General features: G+C 40.8%; 1 protein-coding gene across 2 annotated transcripts in view; it reads right to left on the bottom strand.

The window, feature by feature from the left end:
* HORMAD2 (HORMA domain containing 2) overlaps positions 1–19,363 on the bottom strand; it is a 71,000-nt gene extending 51,637 nt beyond the window's left edge. Inside the window, exons 1-5 of one of the 2 annotated variants that reach the window (XM_019977345.2) lie at positions 19,253–19,363; positions 9,092–9,179; positions 3,642–3,783; positions 1,732–1,795; positions 1,142–1,178 (exon numbers count right to left, since the gene is read on the bottom strand). In XM_019977345.2, coding sequence (XP_019832904.1) covers positions 1,142–1,178; positions 1,732–1,795; positions 3,642–3,783; positions 9,092–9,142 — 294 coding nt within the window. In that variant the 5' untranslated portion in view covers positions 9,143–9,179; positions 19,253–19,363. Of the gene's footprint in view, positions 1–1,141; positions 1,179–1,731; positions 1,796–3,641; positions 3,784–9,091; positions 9,180–18,704; positions 18,870–19,252 lie in introns of those variants that run through there. The other variant, XM_070769814.1, reaches the window with a different exon arrangement.
* Between the last annotated feature and the right edge of the window lie 1,251 nt (positions 19,364–20,614).

The following is a 20,614-nucleotide window of genomic DNA, read 5'->3' as shown; positions in this document are numbered from 1 at the left end:
ACTCCAAATTTAATAGCCCAACCTGGCACAGGTAGAGAGCAATCAGAAAAGGTGCCAGCTTAGCCTTCGGCTGGGTTCCTGGAAGCTCCCCCTGAGCCAGCTGTCAGCCCTTTAGTTGCCAGGTTGTGGAATAGTCTGGGGAGATCCACGACTCCCCAGAGACTGGTGGGGTGAGGGGGAGGACATGGTGGGAGTCGTGTGGGGCCTCAGAGAAGCATTTATTTAGCGCTGGATATACAGTACTCCAGTATTTTAACAAGAGGTGCAGCTACACCAGCGTTCACTAGCTGGTCCTCAGTTGTGCACATGAATGTCATTCATCTTCTGCCTTGGTCTACAAGCTGTGTGTGTGCACAACCTCATGTCTGTTTTATTTTTGCATTCCTCAACCTCCTGGTCAGCGTTGAATAACTCATAAGTAGTAACTGTTCAATGAAAAAGGAAGTGTATCAGTGCAACTAAATAATCCAATGTAAAGCTTACTCACCTTAAGTTTTCTTAAAGAAATAGGAATTGAGAAGGGGTAAAAAGACACAGATGGGGAAAAGGAGGAAGCAGTGGCACAAAGTTCATTTATTAAATTATCTCTTCCACTAGACTGGAGCTTCTAATTTTTATACCCTTCACAGCTGTCTTGGGCAGTGAGAAAAATCTAATGCACTTAAAATTCAGGCTGCATTTTTAACAATTCAAGCTATAATACTAGCTATTTTGAGGGAACAGGTTATATACATGTGCCAAACATAGATAATGAAATAACTGACATAGAATAAAAATCAAGTATTCAATTCCATCTTTTCCTTTCGTATCTGCACACTGCATCGCCACTCAATGTGCTAAATGCCAGATTCTTGTCTCCCCTGTCCCACATCCTGTGATCTCTTCCAGTGACTTCAGAGGAAATTCTGTGGTCAAAAAGATATGAGTATGTAAAAGAGAAAAGTGAGGGTGTCAATTCTAACTGATGTAAACGAGACACCAACAGGACAACAGAGACGTAAAGTAAAAAGAAACTGGTTAAGGAAGGCACGTAGGAACTGCTGTGCTCTTAAACACAACAACAAAATAAAGGCTAAAGTTTTCTTTTAAAGGGATAAAGGGTGAGTCTTTGATCCTGGTATAAACTTAAAGATGTTCTTACGTATCTCTTTTCCAAAGCATCAAAACAACCTTGAATCCTGTCAAGAAATAAATGCTTGATGTCAATTTGGATCAGACGCAAAGCCAAAAAGAATCCCAAGTACAAAACTAATTTACTTTTTTTGCTTTGAAATACTTTAAGTTGATAACCATCTCACCTTTCACCCATTTAATCATTTTCTAGAAACTCCTAGTATGTTTTAATGTATTTACAGTACTTATAATAAATAATAGGTAAGCAATTTTGAGGTAGGAACCACATCTTATTTTTCTTTTTGCATCCGGTAATGTTTAGCACACTGACATGTATTTGATAACTAATCAAATTTTGATTGATATTTTTCTTCCTTGTATAAAGAAAGTCTGTATTCTTAAAAAAGAAAAAAAAACTGAATGTCAGTACCTTAAAATAATATTGGATAACTGTTGCACATTTCTAGGAAGTTGTAAAAAAAAAAAAAAAAAAACATGAAAAGAAAGGAAGAAGGCAATAGTTTTAAGGAAATGATCTTACCAAATAAAGTCTTATGGGTAATTTCAGCTATAATAAAAATAATGTTGTTCAACTTTGGTGGAATTTCAGTTACTTACCACTTGATAATATGCAGTGACCCAGGACATTTTTTATCTTCTCGGAGGATTTTTAAACTGAGGTCTACAAAAATAGAAACATAGTCTGCTGTACTAAAATTGTCCATGCTAAGTAAGGGTATTTCCTTTCATGATTTTATTTATACAACTTACTTAGTTTTATAGTTTATAAAAACATTTTGAATCTCTAAATGTCTAATTTTAAAACAAATCCTATGTTGATAATTGGCTTAGTTCCCATTTTTATTATAGATTAGCAGTCCCCTCTTCTACAATATACACAACTGAGTTGGTTGTGAAATCAATTTGTGTCACTTCTCTGCTTCTGCTGAATTTTAAGTTATCATAAGGTAGTACTGAGACCAGCCAGCTATATCAAGCAATTTAAAATATACACCTCAATCTCAAATCACTTCTCTGGTATTTCTCTCTCAGTGGGGGGAAAAAAAGGATAAAAAATGTTTTCATGGGTTATTCTCAGATATTAATTTCCATCTGAAATTCAACCACTTTACTATAGGAAGGAAGAATAAGAAAAGCATTAAAAGTTTTGGTTTAGATTAGTCTAAAATCGATTACTGATTCATTTATGACTTCGTATAAATCACTTCACCTTTTCATCGTGTTTTCCTATTCTAAAATTGATGTTACCTCTGTTGCTGTTGAGGGATATGAAAATTATTACTGGGCATTTTAATGTCATGTGCTACTTTAAGTACAAACACCGAGAGGAACATATATAACTTCCATTAAAACTATCACAAAAAATAAAGCTGTAAACAATGGTATTGCCCTCCATGCATAGGTTAGTGATTGGCACACAGTAAGTGCTTAATTAATTACCCCAAACGTGTCTTTCTCCAATTCTATATTCCAAACAAGAGGAGAAACGGCAACTATGTGCTGCATATAAACATTTTCACTATTACAGATTTCTGTCCTGACCAGAAGAGCATAAAACAAATGAGGCTGTCGCAATTACAAATATGCTTTTGTGTTTATAGCACACATGGATTTCATTGATGCTCATGTAGAGAAGCAAATGGTGTTTAAGGAAACATAAATTGGAATGAGGCCTAAGTTATCATTAAATACAGATGTGAGAAACAAAGTAAAATTAGATTTTGAAAAATAACATCTTACAAGGAAACTTGTAGCCCTCTATATTTATTTTCCAAATGATACTTTCCCACTTTGGTGACAAATCAGCAAGATTTTCTGAATGGTTATCATAATCTAGCTTTTTAAAAAAATAAGATTTTTGAAAAACTGAAGAGTCCTAGGTACATTCTTCTTAATACAAGAGAAGGAAAGGAGACAGAAACAGCTTGTAATACAAGGAAATGAGATCATAAATTTAAGGACATAAGAAATAAAAGGAAGAAAACTGGAAAAGAGAGAACATTGAGAAAAGAACAGAACTGATTGGAATAGTAATTGTTGACATCTCCATGTCAATCAGTAGAGGGGTTTGGGATGGGTATGCATTTTTTTCGAGCTTATTTCTATATGCTAACAGAAAGAATTTTTAAAAACTTCTCAATTACAGTTCCTCAATGGGGAAGTCTGTCTCAAAGTTGAGACAAAAAATAGTGCAAATGTACAGCACCCACATAGATTTCAACCTGGCTGCTGCTTTTGTAGGTGTAGTTTAGAATTACTGGGCTTGTCCATACAGATTTCTTTTTTCTTCAGCCTGTCATTTGGTATCTGGCCAGGAACTAATGGTTCCTACAAGTAAAACCACTACACAAAGTGAAATTAAAATGGAAAATGAATTAGCAAATTGATCCTGACAAACAGGCCCATGACCTGGAATTAGTACACTCCATGAGAAATTAAAGTTTTACTCCTGCCAAACAGAGGGAAAGGGCTCCACCAGCCAAAGTAACCATTTAGTTAGACTTTACCATCCAAATGGCGTTCTCCGTAAGAGCTCTCTGGAAATAGGCCTCGTAGGTACGTTATACAAGAGATAGAAGTAGCAAAAAGTTTCTTCACCATTATCAGTGATTCATGCTCATTAGTGATTTGACATGGAAAAACTGTTTTCTAGGAGGGAGGAAAAAATGAAAAAGATTAGTATTCTTTCATATATTCAGCCCATCATATCACTACCACAAGCAAAATGGAAAGACTTTTCAAGACCTCAAGTCTGATACCTTTTGAGATAATCAAAAGGAAACAAGGTTTTGAATATTGCTTTAAATTAGATCTTCACTGGCAAGGGAGAGAAGAAAGGTAGAGACAGGTATTCAAGTAAGTCAAGACTAATATAATTTATTTTACAATGATCTGTGGATTTGAGGCAAAACTGGGAGTTTTCCTCTGATGATGTGATCTTCCCTTTCACACACTCCTCAGAAGGCGCTGCAAGCCGCCCTTCGCCCCTCCATTCTGTACTCTTCTCTCCAGTCGCCAAGCACATCCTGTCGCTGGCCTCATCTCAGCCCTCATACCATGTGGCTCTACTGCAGTGTCTGACACTTTTACCCACACTCTCTCTCTCAGCTTCCATAAAACTATTTTCTTGTTTTTTTCCCCCATCTATCCTCCATAGCTATTTCAGTCTCTTTTTTTCTTCAGTTTTTCTGCGTTTTCTGGGTGTTGCTCGCACCCCAGAATTCTGTCTTCAGTCTTTTCTCTTTCCATAGCTCTCTGTTCTTGAGTCATTTCATCTAGTCTCATTGCTTCATCTGCAGCCAGTACAGAGAAAGTGTCCTTATTTCTATTCTGAGCTTGACTTCCATGTCTATTTTCTGAACATCTATGCCCAGACCACTTTGTAGACCTCTCAAACTCAGTTTCTCTCTCTCACCCTGACTGAAACCTGATCCCAAGTTTCAATCTCAAACAAACGAATCAGCGTCCACCTCAGTCAAACCATCCAAGCCAGATGTAGAGTCACCTTTGGCTTCTCGCCCCCCTCCATACTCCATATCCAATCACACAGTACTCTTAATTACTCCATATCCAATCACACTGCTGCTGCTGCTGCTAAGTCGCTTCAGTAGTGTCCGACTCTGTGCGACCCCATAAACAGCAGCCCACCAGGCTCTCCCGTCCCTGGGATTCTCCAGGCAAGAACACTGGAGTGGGTTGCCATTTCCTTCTCCAATGCATGAAAGTGAAAGAAAGTGAAGTCGCTCAGTCGTGTCCGACTCTTAGTGACCCCATGGACTATGGCCCACCAGGGTCCTCCGTCCATGGGATTTTCCAGGCAAGAGTACTGGAGTGGGGTGCCATTGCCTTCTCCATCCAGTAACACAGAACTCTTAATTCTAGAAGTGACTCGTTTTCTCCTTTCTCTTCTCGCTGACTTGGCTCAGGACGTGCTCATTTCTCCCCTTTATTACTGCAGTAGCCTCTGACCTCCCTGCCAATCGTTCTCTTCATTCAATCTGTCCTTCATGTTGCCGTCATCATTAACTTTAAAGAATACAAATCTTATCATGACACTCCCAGTGTTCATACAGGATAGAGCTCAAGTGTGGCATTTGAGAACTGTCAAAACCTTATCTTTGCCCAATTTTCTTGCCTCATCTCCCAGCCCTCCCCTCCTTCATTCTCTCCCATGCACCCTACTCTTTAGCCACATGGAACTACTCTTCATCGACTATTCTGCTACCACGTATTTTCACGTTTTGTGCTTTGCTTAAGCCAAAGTTCTGCAATGTAGGTGACTCACACATGAAGCTGAGCACAGGAAACCTGGTACAAATGAGTACTACTGCATGATTGCTCTTATATAAAGTACAAAAGCAGGTGAGATGAATCCATGTTATTAGAAGTCAGGATGGTAAAGCTCCAATAACCTTGTTCAAATTCAGAGGTCTTTAAACTATGGCGTGCAGTTTCAACTGTTCAGTTTTAGTAATTCTGTTACTTGGAGGCAGGTATTACCCATGAATATGCCTTTAGATGAAAGAGATCGCCCCAAAAGCTTTTCTGTATCTAGATCTGGTTCTAGAATGTCTTCTGGACATGATTTTGCAATTTAAGCTGCTTCTTGGGTACACTATATAGTGAAAATGAATTATCAGTTCATCCTTTTGGTCAAACCACATTATATTCAGTTTTTAAAAAAATGTAATTATTACTCTTGTATGTATGAGAGAATTTGGGGGGGGGGTGGAAATTAATAGAGATCTTAAAGCCAGCCTAAGGTTTTTTATTTGTATTCTGTAACCAGTGGAAAGGCAGCAGGTTTGATCGGGTCAGTAGAATAATTGTTTTAGGAATATTAAGCGATAGCAGAAGTAGGAAAGATCACAGTTTAAAGGGAATTTGATATGGAATGTGCACGTGTCTGCATGTAAGTGTGTAAAATTTTACAGAAAATTGCTTTTTGTACCTATAGATTCTGAGAAATTAAGGTTCTTTGGGGTTAATTGGGTAATGGCTGGCATGACATATATATATAATAACTTACTGAAAACATGCCAAAACTTAGCAAAAATACTTAAGTAATAACCATCTGTAAAATTAAATAATCTAAAAATATAAAGACATTTATTTTAAATATGGAATCAAAAAGCCCACTTGTAGTAATGAAGATCAAGGACTGGAAAAGGCCTCTAGGATTGTTATTTTTCTACACTCCAGGAATTTTTTTCTCAGCTCAACTGGTCTAATATTTTAAGAGGTATCATGCACATTTTCATAAATGTCTAATACATGAAAATAGTATGGCTTAATAATAGAAAACACTATTGTAAGTTATTTTAACAAGAAAATGTGCTGATGATGTAATGTTTGACAGCTCAATTGTCAAGCTATGTGTATGTGAGTCGCTCAGTCGTGTCTGACTCTTTGTGACTCCATGGGCTCTAGAGCTCAGCTGTCAAGCTATGTGTGTGTGTTAGTTGCTCAGTCGTGTCCAACTCTTTGCAACCACATAAACTGTAGCCCACCAGGTTCCTCTGTGCATGGGATTCTCCAGGCAAGAATACTGGAGTGGGTTGCCATTTCCTTCTCCAGTGGATCTTCCCGAACCAGGGATTGAACCTGGGTCTCCCACATTGCAGGCAGATTCTTTACCATCTGAGCCACTAGGGCAGCTGTATGGCAAGTTATAGTATTTCTCTGAGCTTCAGTTTTCTCCTTATTTCAAGACTCTATTGAAATAATAATACCAAGCCCTTGGCACAGTGCCCAGCACATGTAAGTGCTGAATAAATGTTAGCTTCTATAGTAGTTATTGTTGTTTTCAGTAAAAAAAATAGCAAAATCATACAGTCACTTGAAATTTGCTGGGAGAAGTAGTTCATGCAGTCCAAACTACAAAGATCTGTTTATATCAAAAGGTCAATTTGTTAATTGACAGCGCAAAAAATAACTGCCAAACTGATTGCAATCCATCTACCCAGCTAAGCATTTTCACTCCAGGAAGGAAGCACACTTAGGAAATCCGATGAGATCAGGAGTCTGCTTGTTGAATATACTGAATTCAAGCCAGAAAGACGACGGCTTTCTCTCTGCCCTAATTCTCCTTCAGCTTCAATCCTTCCTACCTCTGCTACAGCTTAATATTCTTAAAACAACAATTTACTCAACTGTCCCGGTAAAACTGCTGACTTTCCATTGATTGCAGAATAAAGCATAAGTTGCTTAGCCTGGCTTTTAAGATCCACACTAATTTGTTCCCAAAGTTCCTATTCAGTTAATTTTCCTACTTCTGTCCGACATGATGAAGCTCCACTCCAGTGGGGATGGGTTCTTTGTTACTCTCTGAAACATGCCATGCTCATTACTTAATTGAGCCAAGGCATATGCTAGTTTTTCCTCATGGAATTCTCTCCTTTCTCCTCCATCCTAATCCCCTTCGTTATTTAAGGCCCACCTTAAATCTTGTCTCCTTCCTGAGGAATATACAAACCATTTCAGTCTATACAAAAAATCTCTAAATTCCTATCATTTGTATTGATTTACTTGTCACAAATATTTAATGCATATACTGCATCGTATACTGACTTACCTCTTGTAAGTCATTTCCCCAACCAGATTATAAACTTCTGGAACATGAAGATTCTTTTTTTTTAATTCTCTCAGAAAAGAACACAGTGTTACATATATATTATGTAATACTGAGCTCTCAATGAATAACTGAATGGCTCATTAACGGCTGTCATAGGACAAGATAAACTGCCCAGGTGAGCCCAGCAAGGCTGCCTGGCCCCGGCGTGCTCCCCCAGGGTCCTAGCTGCTCTCAGTGCCCTTCCCTTCAGTTCTTGTAACTGCATCACAGTGTGTATCAGAAGCTTCCTAACTGTGTCAGGAAGTGAAAGTCTAACAAAGAACCTTTCTCTTTAAATCTCTTTTTTGTTTCTGATTTCTTTTACTCTTGCTGTTGTTCAGTCACTCAGTGTCTGACTCTTTGCAACCCCATGGACTGCAGCATGCCAGGCTTCCCTGTCCTTCACTATCTCCTGGAGCTTGCTCAAACTCATGTCCACTGAGTCAGTGATGCCATCCAACCATCTCATCCTCTGTCGTCCCTTTCTCCTCCTGCCTTCAATCTTTCCCAGCATCAGCGTCCTTTCCAATGAGTCAGTTCTTCATATCAGGTGGCCAAAGCATTAGAGCTTCAGCTTCTGCATCAGTCCTTCTAATGAATATTCAGGATCGATTTCCTTTAGGATTGACTGGTTTGATCTCCTTGAAATCCAAGGGACTTTCAGGAGTCTTCTCCAACATCACAGCTCAAAAGCACCAATTCTTTGGCGCTGAGCCTTCTTTATGGTCCAACTCTCACATCTATATATGACTACTGGAAAAATGGTAGCTTTGACTATACAGACCTTTGTTGGCAAAGTAATGTCTCTGCTTTTTAATACTCTAGGTTTGTCATAGCTTTTCTTCCAAGGAGCAAGCATCTTATAATTTTGTGGCTGCAGCCACCACCTGCAGTGATTTTGGTGCCTGAGAAAATAAAGTCTGTCATGGTTTCCATTGTTTCCCCATCAATTTGCCATGATGGGCCCAGATGCCATGATCTTTGTTTTTTGAATGTCTCATGAGATGAACCTTCATCTGAAGATGCTTCGAGCCTGACATCTAGAACTCTTCCCTCAACTGGTACTTCTCTGGACTCATAACTTCACAAAACTCTTTTACCCTAGAAAGTCTAAATATATAAACATGAAACAAGCACCCAGGAAGTTACTTAGTAGGACTCTATTCTAATTTCCTGAACATCCTCAATCCATTAGCCAGTTAAAATGTAGATACACTCTGCCAGGATATTATGTACCAATTAACTGATAAAGCTGCTGTTTTAAAAAACACCAAAGATTAAAGTCATGATTCTGAATTAACTCACTAAATAGTCATTGATTTTCTTTTAATTCTTAATAAATACCTTAGATGTCTTGCGAATTCTGATAGAGCGAGAGAGCTGAACAGTGGCCATGATAGTAATGTATCAGGATTCTTTTAACAAATCTAACCTGTAGAAAAAAACATTAATTAGAGACCTTGCCTAACATAATCCTTTTATTGTGAATCTTCCAAAGAACTGTATAATTAGCATTTGATTGTATTCTTTGGGAAATCAGTTTAATAAACATCTCCACTACCAATTTTCTATAAATTAGAGTAAGATCTCTGGATTAGTTTTTCCAACCACCCAAGGAAAATATAAGTTGACTTACTCGTTCCCAAATACATTTGGAGGAGAATAATAAATTACAAACCCCCTAAAGGTTCAACAATGTATTTTACTCATCCTTGTTATTCCCTCAGAGTGTTAACAGCGCTCTCTATACAACAGGGGCTTAAAAAGTATTTCTTGAATTAACTTCATGTATAATTGATTTACAAAGTCAACTCAAAAATTAAAGTTTACATTTCATACCCATTAGGATGGCTATTCAAACAGATAGAAAATAACAAGTGTAGGTAAAGATGGGGCAAAATTGGAATCCTTGTACACTGCTGGTAGGAATGCGAAGTGGTGCAGCTGCTGTAGAAAGCAGTATGGCAGTTCCTCAAAAAGTTCAATAGGTTTACCATACTATCCAGCATTTCCACTTCTAAACTCAGAAGTATCAAGAAGTGTTAGTCGCTCAGTTGTATCCAACTCTTTGTGACCTCATGAACTGCAGCCCACCAGGCTCCTGTCCATTGGATTTCCCAGGCAAGAATACTGGAGTGGGTTGCCATTTCCTTCTCCAGGGGGTCTTCCCCACCCAGGGATCAAACCCATGTCTCCTGTATTGCAGGCAGATTCTTTACCATCTGAGCCACCAGGGAGGCCCAAAAAGTATTGAAAGGAGGGATTCAGACAGACACACACCAATGTTCATAGCAGTATTATTTATAATAGCCAAAAGGCAGAAACAACCCAAAGGTCCAGGAACAGCTGAATGGGCTTTTAAATATGGTATATACAATGAAATGTTATTCAGTATCAAAAAGTAATGAAATTATGATATGTTACAACATGGGTAAATTTGAAAACATTATGCTAAATGAAATAAACCAGACACAAAAGGATGCCTATCACATGATTCCATTTGTATGAATAGAATCAGATTCATAGTGACAGAGAATAGAACAGAGGTCACCAGGGGCTAGAGGGTGGAAGGAATGGGGAGCTCAATTTGTACATAATTTCATTCAGGATGATGTAAAATTTTTAGAAATGGGTAGTGATAAAGGTTGTATAAACACTGTGAATACACTTAGTGCCGCTCAGTTATACACTCAATGGTGACTGAGATGATGAATTTTATGTTACGCACATTTTACCACAATAAAAAAGCATTTATGTTTAAAAAATATATAGTTTTTACTACATCATTTCACTAACAAAAAAGAAGCAAATTTCCCTTTTTCTTTTTAAAGGACTTAATTGTAGTTTCTTTTCAAGATTTTATGGAGTTCTGACCAAAATATGAGTAAAATAAACCACTTAAAATTCTGGATCACCTAGGATAGCCTGTGATTTGATTTTGTGTATAAATTAATGCAAGATTCTGGAAGATTTTGCAAATATAAGACGGCAGAATTATTTAAGGACACTGCCACAAGGTGGTGATAGAGATCATAAACAGGTAATAATTTCTCTCACTTTACTTCTTCAGAGCAGCACTGGGGGACACTCTTTTACAGGGTTTACGTGAGACTGACAACCACCGGACAGTCCTTTGGTCCTTAAAGATTCCAAGGTGTCTTTTGTTGACTTCAGATTATAACCTTCATTTTTGAGCATAACCTTCAAAACGGACTCAACATGATCACTGTCTCCTTTACAGCTTCAAGAAATAAAATGGGAAAAATAAGTAACTACAAGAGTTTACACTCCAGTTTTGACCCAGTAAACCAAGATAAACTATCACTTCCCTGGTGGCTCAGACGGGAAAGCGTCTGCCTACAGTGAGGGAGACCTGGGTTCAATCCCTGGGTCAGGAAGATCCTCTGGAGAAGGAAATGGCAACCCACTCCAGTACTCTTGCCTGGAAAATCCCACGGACGGAGGAGTGTAGTAGGCCACAGTGCATGGGGTCGCAAAGAGTCGGACACGACTGATCAACTTCACTTCACTTCACTTCATTGGGGTAGTTATTAGAAACAATAAATAATAGGGAATTATGATTTCAAGTGGCTTTCTATATTGGTGGGTTTTTAAATAATTTCTCTATGATGGCAAGCTATTCTGATGGCATTTCTAGAAAATCAAGTCCTGAAAATAGTATCAGGCTATTAGAACACAATGCATTTACTACATCTATGTATTTAGACTATATGAATAACCTAGTTTTAATTGATATTATCGCTGAAAGCTCAAACCTCCAGGATACTTGCTTTTGAGAAGGGATTCAAAGCTAATCACTATTAAGCATTTGGTACTTATCTGTGGAATTAACATTTATAAAATTAGTGAAGTTACATTTTCCATACACATATGTATTATGTATACAGAGAAAATTAATTGCACTGCTAGTGCAATCTGGGAGAAAGTCTTTGGAGTTAAGGAACCTGGGTTCGAATTCTGCTCAACTACCTAGCAACTCTATGTTTTGGTCAAATTACTTAGTCTTGCTGGGCCTCAGTATCCTTTTTGTAAAATGAAGACAGTAAATCCAGCTTTTCAGGGCTCTTTTAGTGTTTATCAGGACATGTATTTATCTGGAGAGGAAACACAGCATAGTGGTTAGGCACATGAACTTTTGCGGAGCCAAATTGCCTAGGATCGAATCCCAGTCTGCAATCCAATTGCCATATTGTTTCATGCACATGTTTGCCTCAGTTTCCCCGTCTGTAAAATACAGTCACTAATAGTATCTATTTAGTTATGACCTAAATAAAATTTCTTATGATTATACAGTGGAAGTGAGAAATAGATTAAAGGGACTAGATCTGAATGATAGAGTGCCTGATGAATTATGGACGGAGGTTCGTGACATTATACAGGAGACAGGGATCAAGACCATCCCCATGGAAAAGAAATGCAAAAAAGCAAAATGGCTGTCTGGGGAGGCCTTACAAATAGCTGTGAAAAGAAGAGAAGCGAAAAGCAAAGGAGAAAAGGGAAGATATAAGCATCTGAATGCAGAGTTCCAAAGAATAGCAAGGAGAGATAAGAAAGACTTCCTCAGCAATCAATGCAAAGAAATAGAGGAAAACAACAGAATGGGAAAGACTAGAGATCTCTTCAAGAACATCAGAGATACCAAGGGAACATTTCATGCAAAGATGGGCTCGATAAACGACAGAAATGGTATGGACCTAACAGAAGCAGAAGATATTAAGAAGAGATGGCAAGAATACACAGAAGGACTGTACAAAAATGATCTTCACAACCCAGATAATCATGATGGTGTGATCATTCACCTAGAGCCAGACATCCTGGTATGTGAAGTCAAGTGGGCCTTAGAAAGCATCACTACGAACAAAGCTAGTAGAGGTAATGGAATTCCAGTTGAGCTATTTCAAATCCTGGAAGATGATGCTGTGAAAGTGCTGCACTCAATACGCCAGCAAATTTGGAAAACTCATCAGTGGCCACAGGACTGGAAAAGGTCAGTTTTCATTCCAATCCCAAAGAAAGGCAATGCCAAAGAATGCTCAAACTATCCCACAATTGCACTCATCTCACACGCTAGTAAAGTAATGCTCAACATTCTCCAAGCCAGGCTTCACAAATACGTGAACCAGGAACTTCCAGATGTTTAAGCTGGTTTTAGAAAAGGCAGAGGAACCAGAGATCAAATTGCCAACATCCACTGGATCATGGAAAAAGCAAAAGAGTTCCAGAAAAACATCTATTTCTGCTTTATTGACTATGCCAAAGCCTTTGACTGTGTGGATCACAATAAACTGTGAAACATTCTGAAAGAGATGGGAATACCAGACCACCTGACCTGCTTCTTGAGAAACCTATATGCAGGTCAGGAAGCAACAGTTAGAACGGGACATGGAACAACAGACTGGTTCCAAATAGGAAAAGGACTACATCAAGGCTGTATATTGTCACCCTGCTTATTTAACTTACATGCAGAGTACATCATGAGAAATGCTGGGCTGGAAGAAGCACAAGCTGGAATCAAGATTGCCGGGAGAAATATCAATAACCTCAGATATGCAGACAACACCACCCTTATGGCAGAAAGTGAAGAGGAACTAAAAAGCCTCTTGATGAAAGTAAAAGAGGAGAGTAAAAAGTTGGCTTAAAGCTCAACATTCAGAAAACGAAGATCATGGCATCTGGTCCCATCACTTCATGGGAAATAGATGGGAAAACAGTGGAAATAGTGTCAGACTTTATTTTTTGGGGCTCCAAAATCACTGCAGATGGTGACTGCAGCCATGAAATTAAAAGACACTTACTCCTTGGAAGGAAAGTTATGACCAACCTAGACAGCATATTCAAAAGCAGAGACATTACTTTGCCAACAAAGGTCCATCTAGTCAAGGCTATGGTTTTTTCCAGTGGTCATGTATGGATGTGAAAGTTGGACTGTGAAGAAGGCTGAGTGCCGAAGAATGGATGCTTTTGAACTGTGATGTTGGAGAAGACTCTTGCGAGTCCCTTGGACTGCAAGGAGATCCAACCAGTCCATTCTGAAGGAGATCAGTCCTGGGTGTTCATTGGAAGGACTGATGCTAAAGCTGAAACTCCAATACTTTGGCCACCTCATGCAAAGAGCTGACTCATTTGGAAAAGACTCTGATGCTGGGAGGGATTGGGGGCAGGAGGAGAAGGGGATGACAGAGGATGAGATGGCTGGGTGGCATCACCGACTCGATGGACATGTGTTTGAGTGAACTCCGGGAGTTGGTGATGGACAGGGAGGCCTAGTGTGCTGCAATTCATGGGGTCGAAAAGAGTCGGACACGACTGAGCGACTGAACTGAACTGAACAGTATCTACATCTCAGGCTTGTTGTGAGGACTATATTTAGTCCTAGATTTAGCCATTATTTGTAAGGCGTCTGGAACACTGTCCAATACACACTTCATTATACGCATGTTTAGTTTTAAATCTGATATTAGTATCTGAACTCCTTGTTTTCGTCCCACCTGCCAGTTGTTTCTTCTCATTGTCATCTTCAGGCTTTTTCCTTGCCCCCTTTTAAGCTTTTGGTGTTCTTCACGGTTCTGTCCTAGTTTTTTTCTTTTAGCATTTTAAATACACTCCCTGGGCGAACAAATACATTCTCACTATTTCAATTACTATTTCTATTCTAACAACTCTTATATGTATACCCCAACCTAGGTTTTGCTGGGGAGTTGCAGATCTGTACCTCTGACTATGAACCAGTTTCAGTTGGATTTTCCCAACATATCCAAATGTGAATCCTTTTGCTCTAAACCGATTTCTGTACCTTAGCTGAGTGGATGACAAGCATCAAATACCTGGGTTGCTCAAGCCTAAAAACTCTGACTCAGCTCTGTTCCCTCCCTCATTCCTACAGCCAGTCTCCTAATATTTCTCAAGCGTGCACTCCTCATTTTATGCACATGGTTGTCATCTCTGCTTTAGATCAGATCAGCTTCATCTTTCGCCTGGATTTGTTCAACCACCAGTCTGTCATTGGCCTTACCCATCTCCAGTCTGTTCTTGGTATTGCAGCCAGAGTATTCTTAGATTACCAACCGGACTCTGTAATTTCCTGGGCTGAAATGCTTCAGTGGGCCCCCAGCGCTCTCAGGATGAAATCCAAACTTCTCAAGATTGGGCTCAATCCTCCTTAGCCACGCCTCTAACCATTTTCCCTTATACTTTTATGCATCAGCTATTCTTATCTACTTTTTAAATTTTTAAGTATTTATTTTTGGCTGCTCTGGATCTTCATTGCTCATGAGGGGGCTACCCTCTAGTTGCAGTGTGTGGGCTTCTCACTGTGCTGGCTTCTCTTCTTGCACAGCATGGCTCGAGGTGCGTGGCACCAGCGATTGCAGCTGACAGGCTGTAAACACGGGCTCAGTAGTTGTGCGTGGCACATGCACTTGGTTGCTCTGCAGCATGTGGGATCTTCCCGGACCAGAGATCAAACCCACGTCCCCTGCATTGGCAGGCGGATTCTTCCCAAACCGGGAAGTCCCTTGTCTATTTTCAAAGTGTTAGCCGCTCAGTTCAGGATTGAACCCGGGTCTTCAGCACTGCAGGCAGATTCTTTGCCACTGAGCCACCAGGGAAGCCCCAAACAAGTGTCAATCGCTTGGTCAGATCTGACTCTTTGCAACCCCATGAACTTTATCTTCTTTAATTAATCTATATTCTCTCAGCTTTCAGGTTTTTGCAATGTTCCCTCTGCCTGAAATATCCTCCCTCCTTTCCAATTCCTACTCACCTTCTAGACATGGGGTTAGTGTCAGTTTCTCAAGTTCACCATCCCTGGTTCACCATCAAGTCCCGCTTATGTGCACATTGTAATATACACTCTATCATTTTGCATTTATGTATCCATCCCACCCTGCTGTGAGATAACATGAGGGCAAAGTTGTATCTGCCTAGTTCGTTATTTTTTAAGGTTTTAAGGTATACTTCAGTAGGTTTTCATATATTCATGAAGTTTTGCAAACATCACTACTATTTAATTTCAGAAGATTTTTGTTACCCTAAAAGAAACCCTATTTCCACTAGCAATCACTCCTCATTTTCCCCTCCCTTGACTCCTTGCAACCATTAATCTACTTTTCATCTCTATCAGTTTGCCTATTCTGGACATTTATTTCATATAAGTGGAATCATATATAAACTTTTGTGTCTAGTTTAGATCATTCTGGAGTCGTTAGCATCATGCAATACTGGAATAAAGTCGGTTGTTGTTTTTCAGTTGCTAAGTGGTCTGACTCTGCAACCCCATGGACTGTAGCACACCAGGTTCCTCTGTCCTCCACTATCTCCTGGAGTTTACTCAAACTCATGTCCATTGAGTTGATTATGCTATCTAACCATTTTATCCTCCGCTGCCTCCTTCTCCTTTTGCCTCCAATCTCTCCCAGCATCAGGCTCGTTTCCAATGAGTCAGCTCTTTGCATCAGGTGGCCAAAGTATTGGAGCATCAGCATCAATCCTTCCAATGGATAGTCAGGATTGATTTCCTTTAGGATGGACTGATTTGCTCTCCTTGCAGTCCAAGGGACTCAAGAGTCTTCTCCAGCACCACAGTTTGAAAGCATCCATTCTTCGGCACTCAGCATTCTTTATGGTCCAACTCTCTCTCTGTACATGACTACTGGAAAAACCATAGCTTTGACTATGCAGATCTTTGTTGGCAAAGTGATGTCTCTGCTTTTTAATACACTGTCTAGGTTTGTCATAGCTTTCCTTCCAAGGGGCAAGCATCTTTTAATGTCATGGCTTCAGTTACCATCTGCAATGATTTGCATCATGCAGTTCTGGAATAAAGTAGGTAGGTGCTAAAAAAATATATATGCTGAATCAATAGAGAAGTAATACCGGGACAAGGAAGAATTAAGGGTCTAGAAAAGAATTATAGAATTTTAGAGGCAGAAGGAACTTTAAATGATCTAGTCCAGACATTTATTTTTCTAGATGAAAAAAATCAAGGTCCAGAGAAGTCAAGGTCAATCAACCACTTAGTGACAGAACTGAGAATAAAAACCAAGAAAATCTGACTCATAATTTAGGGGTTTTCCTAGAGTGACTCAGCACAATTAAATTCCCTTGCTTTCATCGCATCCAAAATAATGCACTACCAGCACCTGCCTAGTTGCTGGGCTTTCTTGCTGGTTTCTAAGCATGGTGGTATCTAGAATAAGCTGGCTTCAGGAAGGCAAAAAAGATCTAAATAATTGTTTTAAATAGCCAGTTTCCTTTCAACTTCTAACTATTCTGTTGCAACTGTTTTCCCTTTGAGCAGGTGTTTTGTGGAGGTCTCCTATTCAAGTATAAACTCTGCTGAATTTTGAAAGCTTATCAGCTGACAGCCCCAGGAGGTTATGACTCCATAGATCATGTATTCTCAGAGAATTATTCTGATTTTTTTATCTCCTTGTTCTGACTCATTATCTAAAAACCTAAGAGAGATTTCAAAACTGTGAGTTTTAAGAACAGAACTCTAACTTTCAAATGTCTTTGACATTTGTCTTACACTTTGCTTGTGTATTGGATTCACACACATCTGAAACTTCACTGGGCCTCAATACCATTCATTCTTATGCTTGATATGTCTGCTCTGACGAGGATTATGATCTTCTTGAGAAAGGGAAAATTTCTGTGTTTTCTCAGATAAAGACTCACTCTGGGCTTACCTGTTGACCTACCTGTCAACTGCCCTATTTAAAATGGAGACACAATAACTACTTTACCCTTTAATGTGTGAATCCAAGATTCAGATACAGGTTAACCAGCTATTGTTTAGTTTCTGAAGGCCTAAGCCTCCTAGGAGGGTGGGAGGGGGGTGGTGTGTGTGGAAGAGGAGGTGGCATTCTGAGTGACACACAAAGAAACAAAGCTTCATTACACATGCCCAAAGACAGTGACAGTTGACTTCCACCCATCTTTCCCAATCTTTCAAAACCATTTTTTTTTTTTAACAAGAAAATCCATTTTTGAGCAAAGGAATAATATCCAATACCTGGATTCTAAAATGCAGCTAGATGACCTTCCTTACATGTATATGATATGAAGGATGGCTTTACTCAAAGGAAGTACATGTCAACATAAATGGGCTTGCATCATAAATTTGGAAGGACGAGGAGACATTCTCTGCAACTAACCCAATCCCTTCAGGTTTAAAGAAAAGGAAAGTCAATTCAGTGGAGGAAGGGTGGTCTTTTTAACAAATAGTGCTGGAACAACAGGACATCCATAGACCAAAAAATCCCCAAACCCTTCAACCTAAATCTGACATCACATACTAATATTAATTAAAAATGGATCATAGATTTAAATGTAAAATATAAAACTACAAAGACTAGGAAAATCCATCAAAGGGACTCTGTTTGCCAAAATTCACCATGTTACTCAGAGGTTTCACAGAGTTTGGTCCCACAAATTATTATTCTCTATTTTAACAAATCCCATTTGGTCCTGTTAATTCCCCTACTCCCTGCTCACTCAGAGTAAATGGTTTCCACCGTATTAACTGGGTATTTGTTCATGCTCTTTTGGTTTTTTAATATCTTCTTCATGCTACTTCAATTATTCATTCTATTCAACATTTACTGGGTGACTACCATGCACGAATCTTTGAGTAGGCTTACAAAGATGTAAAATACTGTTCCCATCTCAAGAGATTTATGGCCCAGTGGAGGAGAAATCAGATTATCCTAATTAGATTAAAACTCCTTTTTCTTCGATTTCATCAGCCAAGTACACGATGTACTACTGCACACGGAGTCCAGGGCTCTGCACAACTGAACACATTTTGGTGATTGGCTAGTCTTGAGTTTCAAGATACACTCTGCACTGTTTGGGGAACTAAAGTCCAGGAGATTAAATGGCAAATCCTGGATAAGGCGAAAGACGAGCTTGAGGTCAGCCCGTGGGGACTCACCCTCCTCGCTCCCTTCTTGGGCTGCACCAGCCATTGATTCTGGCAAAACGCCTCCACAGCTGGAGAAAACCTGATGGAGAAGATAATCCCCCAAAGCTCCCCGACTGCGTGTTGCAACACGCAGGTATCGGTCTGTTTGGGGGGCCGATTACCCGCCACTGCCCCCCTTGCCCCCGCCCAGAACTGATTCCTTCTTTTCCACCGATATCTCATTTAAAAGCTACCTTGATAGTGGAAATGTAAGTGTTTCCAGTACAATTCTTTCCACCCCCCACCCCCGCCCTGACCCCTCAGTAAATGTGACATTTTTCATCATCAAGCTTTTGGGGGAAAATGGAACCTGGGGGTTTTCCTCTGTCCTTCCTCTCAGCCCCGGCTTTCTCGCTACTCCTCAGAGTACTTCAGGCCTCAAGAGAAATGCTTTCAAATCAAAGTTAAAGCCTCAGGTAAAAAGAAACGAAAAAAAAAAAAAAAACAACCCTAAGACAGCTAACAACGTTCAAAGCGCCCATTTTTCTCCGTATTCCTCGCGTTTGGGCAGCTCTCACCTCAGCCGGTTGACGCCTTCCGGTGACTGGGACTCAACCGCCTTTTCTGGCTGAAACTCGCCTCCGGCGCTTGTGAATAGTCAACGAGGCCTTCCTGGGCGGGGCGAGACAAGAAGCTTCGTGAATAATTCATTACTTCTCGCGCTTTCCTGAGAGACCGGCCTCGCGCCGTCTCATGCATATGCAAATAAGGGCGACAGGGGACTGGCTCGCCCCAGCTCGCCCCGCCCCCCACGCCGGGTCCGCGTGCCCCGCGCGGCGGTGGTTCGCAGCCCGGGAGCCGAGCCGTCAGCCCGCGGGCGCGGCGTTGTTTCTGCGGCGTTTCTCGCTTTTCTGAGGGCTCGCTCCGGCTTAAGGGACCCGCGCCGAGCTCGAGGCGCCGCACACGGACCTCGACGGGGCTCTCGGCTCGGGGCCGCTCCGCGCGGTACACCTTCCGTCGAGGAGACGCCTGCCGGCAAGGGTGAGAGAGAGGCGGTGAGCATCTCGCGGGCAGCGAGGGTCCTGGGTTGGAGCCTGAGGGACTGTGGGGTTCATGTCGGGCGAGGCCCGGAGCGAGGGGCCCCAGAGAGGCCAGGGGGCCCGCGTGGGGGCGGCGCAGGGAACCGGAGGCAAGCGCCCGAGAGAGCGGGTTGACGACGACGAAGGGCGGTGGAGACCCAGGCCACAGAGGTTTCGCGCCGGAGGGCATCTCTAGTTCTTCCCTGTGTGGACCCCGCTTTGCGTTATTTTTAATCAGATCAGATCAGATCAGTCGCTCAGTCGTGTCCGACTCTTTGCGACCCCGTGAATCGCAGCACGCCAGGCCTCCCTGTCCATCACCAGCTCCCGGAGTTCACTCAGACTCACGTCCATCGAGTCGGTGATGCCATCCAGCCATCTCATCCTCTGTCGTCCCCTTCTCTTCTTGCCCCCAATCCCTCCCAGCATCAGAGTCTTTTCCAATGAGTCAACTCTTCGCTTGAGGTGGCCATAGTACTGGAGTTTCAGCTTTAGCATCAGTCCTTCCAAAGAAATCCCAGGGCTGATCTCCTCCAGAATGGACTGGTTGGATCTCCTTGCAGTCCAAGGGACTCTCAAGAGTCTTCTCCAACACCACAGCTCAAAAGCATCCATTCCTCGGCGCTCAGCCTTCTTCACAGTCCAACTCTCACATCCATACATGACCACAGGAAAAACCATAGCCTTGACTAGAGGAAACTTTGTTGGCAAAGTAATGTCTCTGCTTTTGAATATGCTATCTAGGTTGGTCATAACTTTCCTTCCAAGGAGTAAGCTTCTTTTAATTTCATGGCTGCAGTCACCATCTGCAGTGATTTTGGAGCCCAGAAAAATAAAGTCTGACACTGTTTCCGCTGTTTC

The sequence above is a fragment of the Bos indicus genome, chromosome 17 (genome assembly GCF_029378745.1).
Source record: "Bos indicus isolate NIAB-ARS_2022 breed Sahiwal x Tharparkar chromosome 17, NIAB-ARS_B.indTharparkar_mat_pri_1.0, whole genome shotgun sequence".
NCBI lineage: Eukaryota > Metazoa > Chordata > Mammalia > Artiodactyla > Bovidae > Bos > Bos indicus.
Note: the sequence above shows the minus strand (reverse complement) of the source record. Positions and strands in the feature narration are given on the sequence as shown.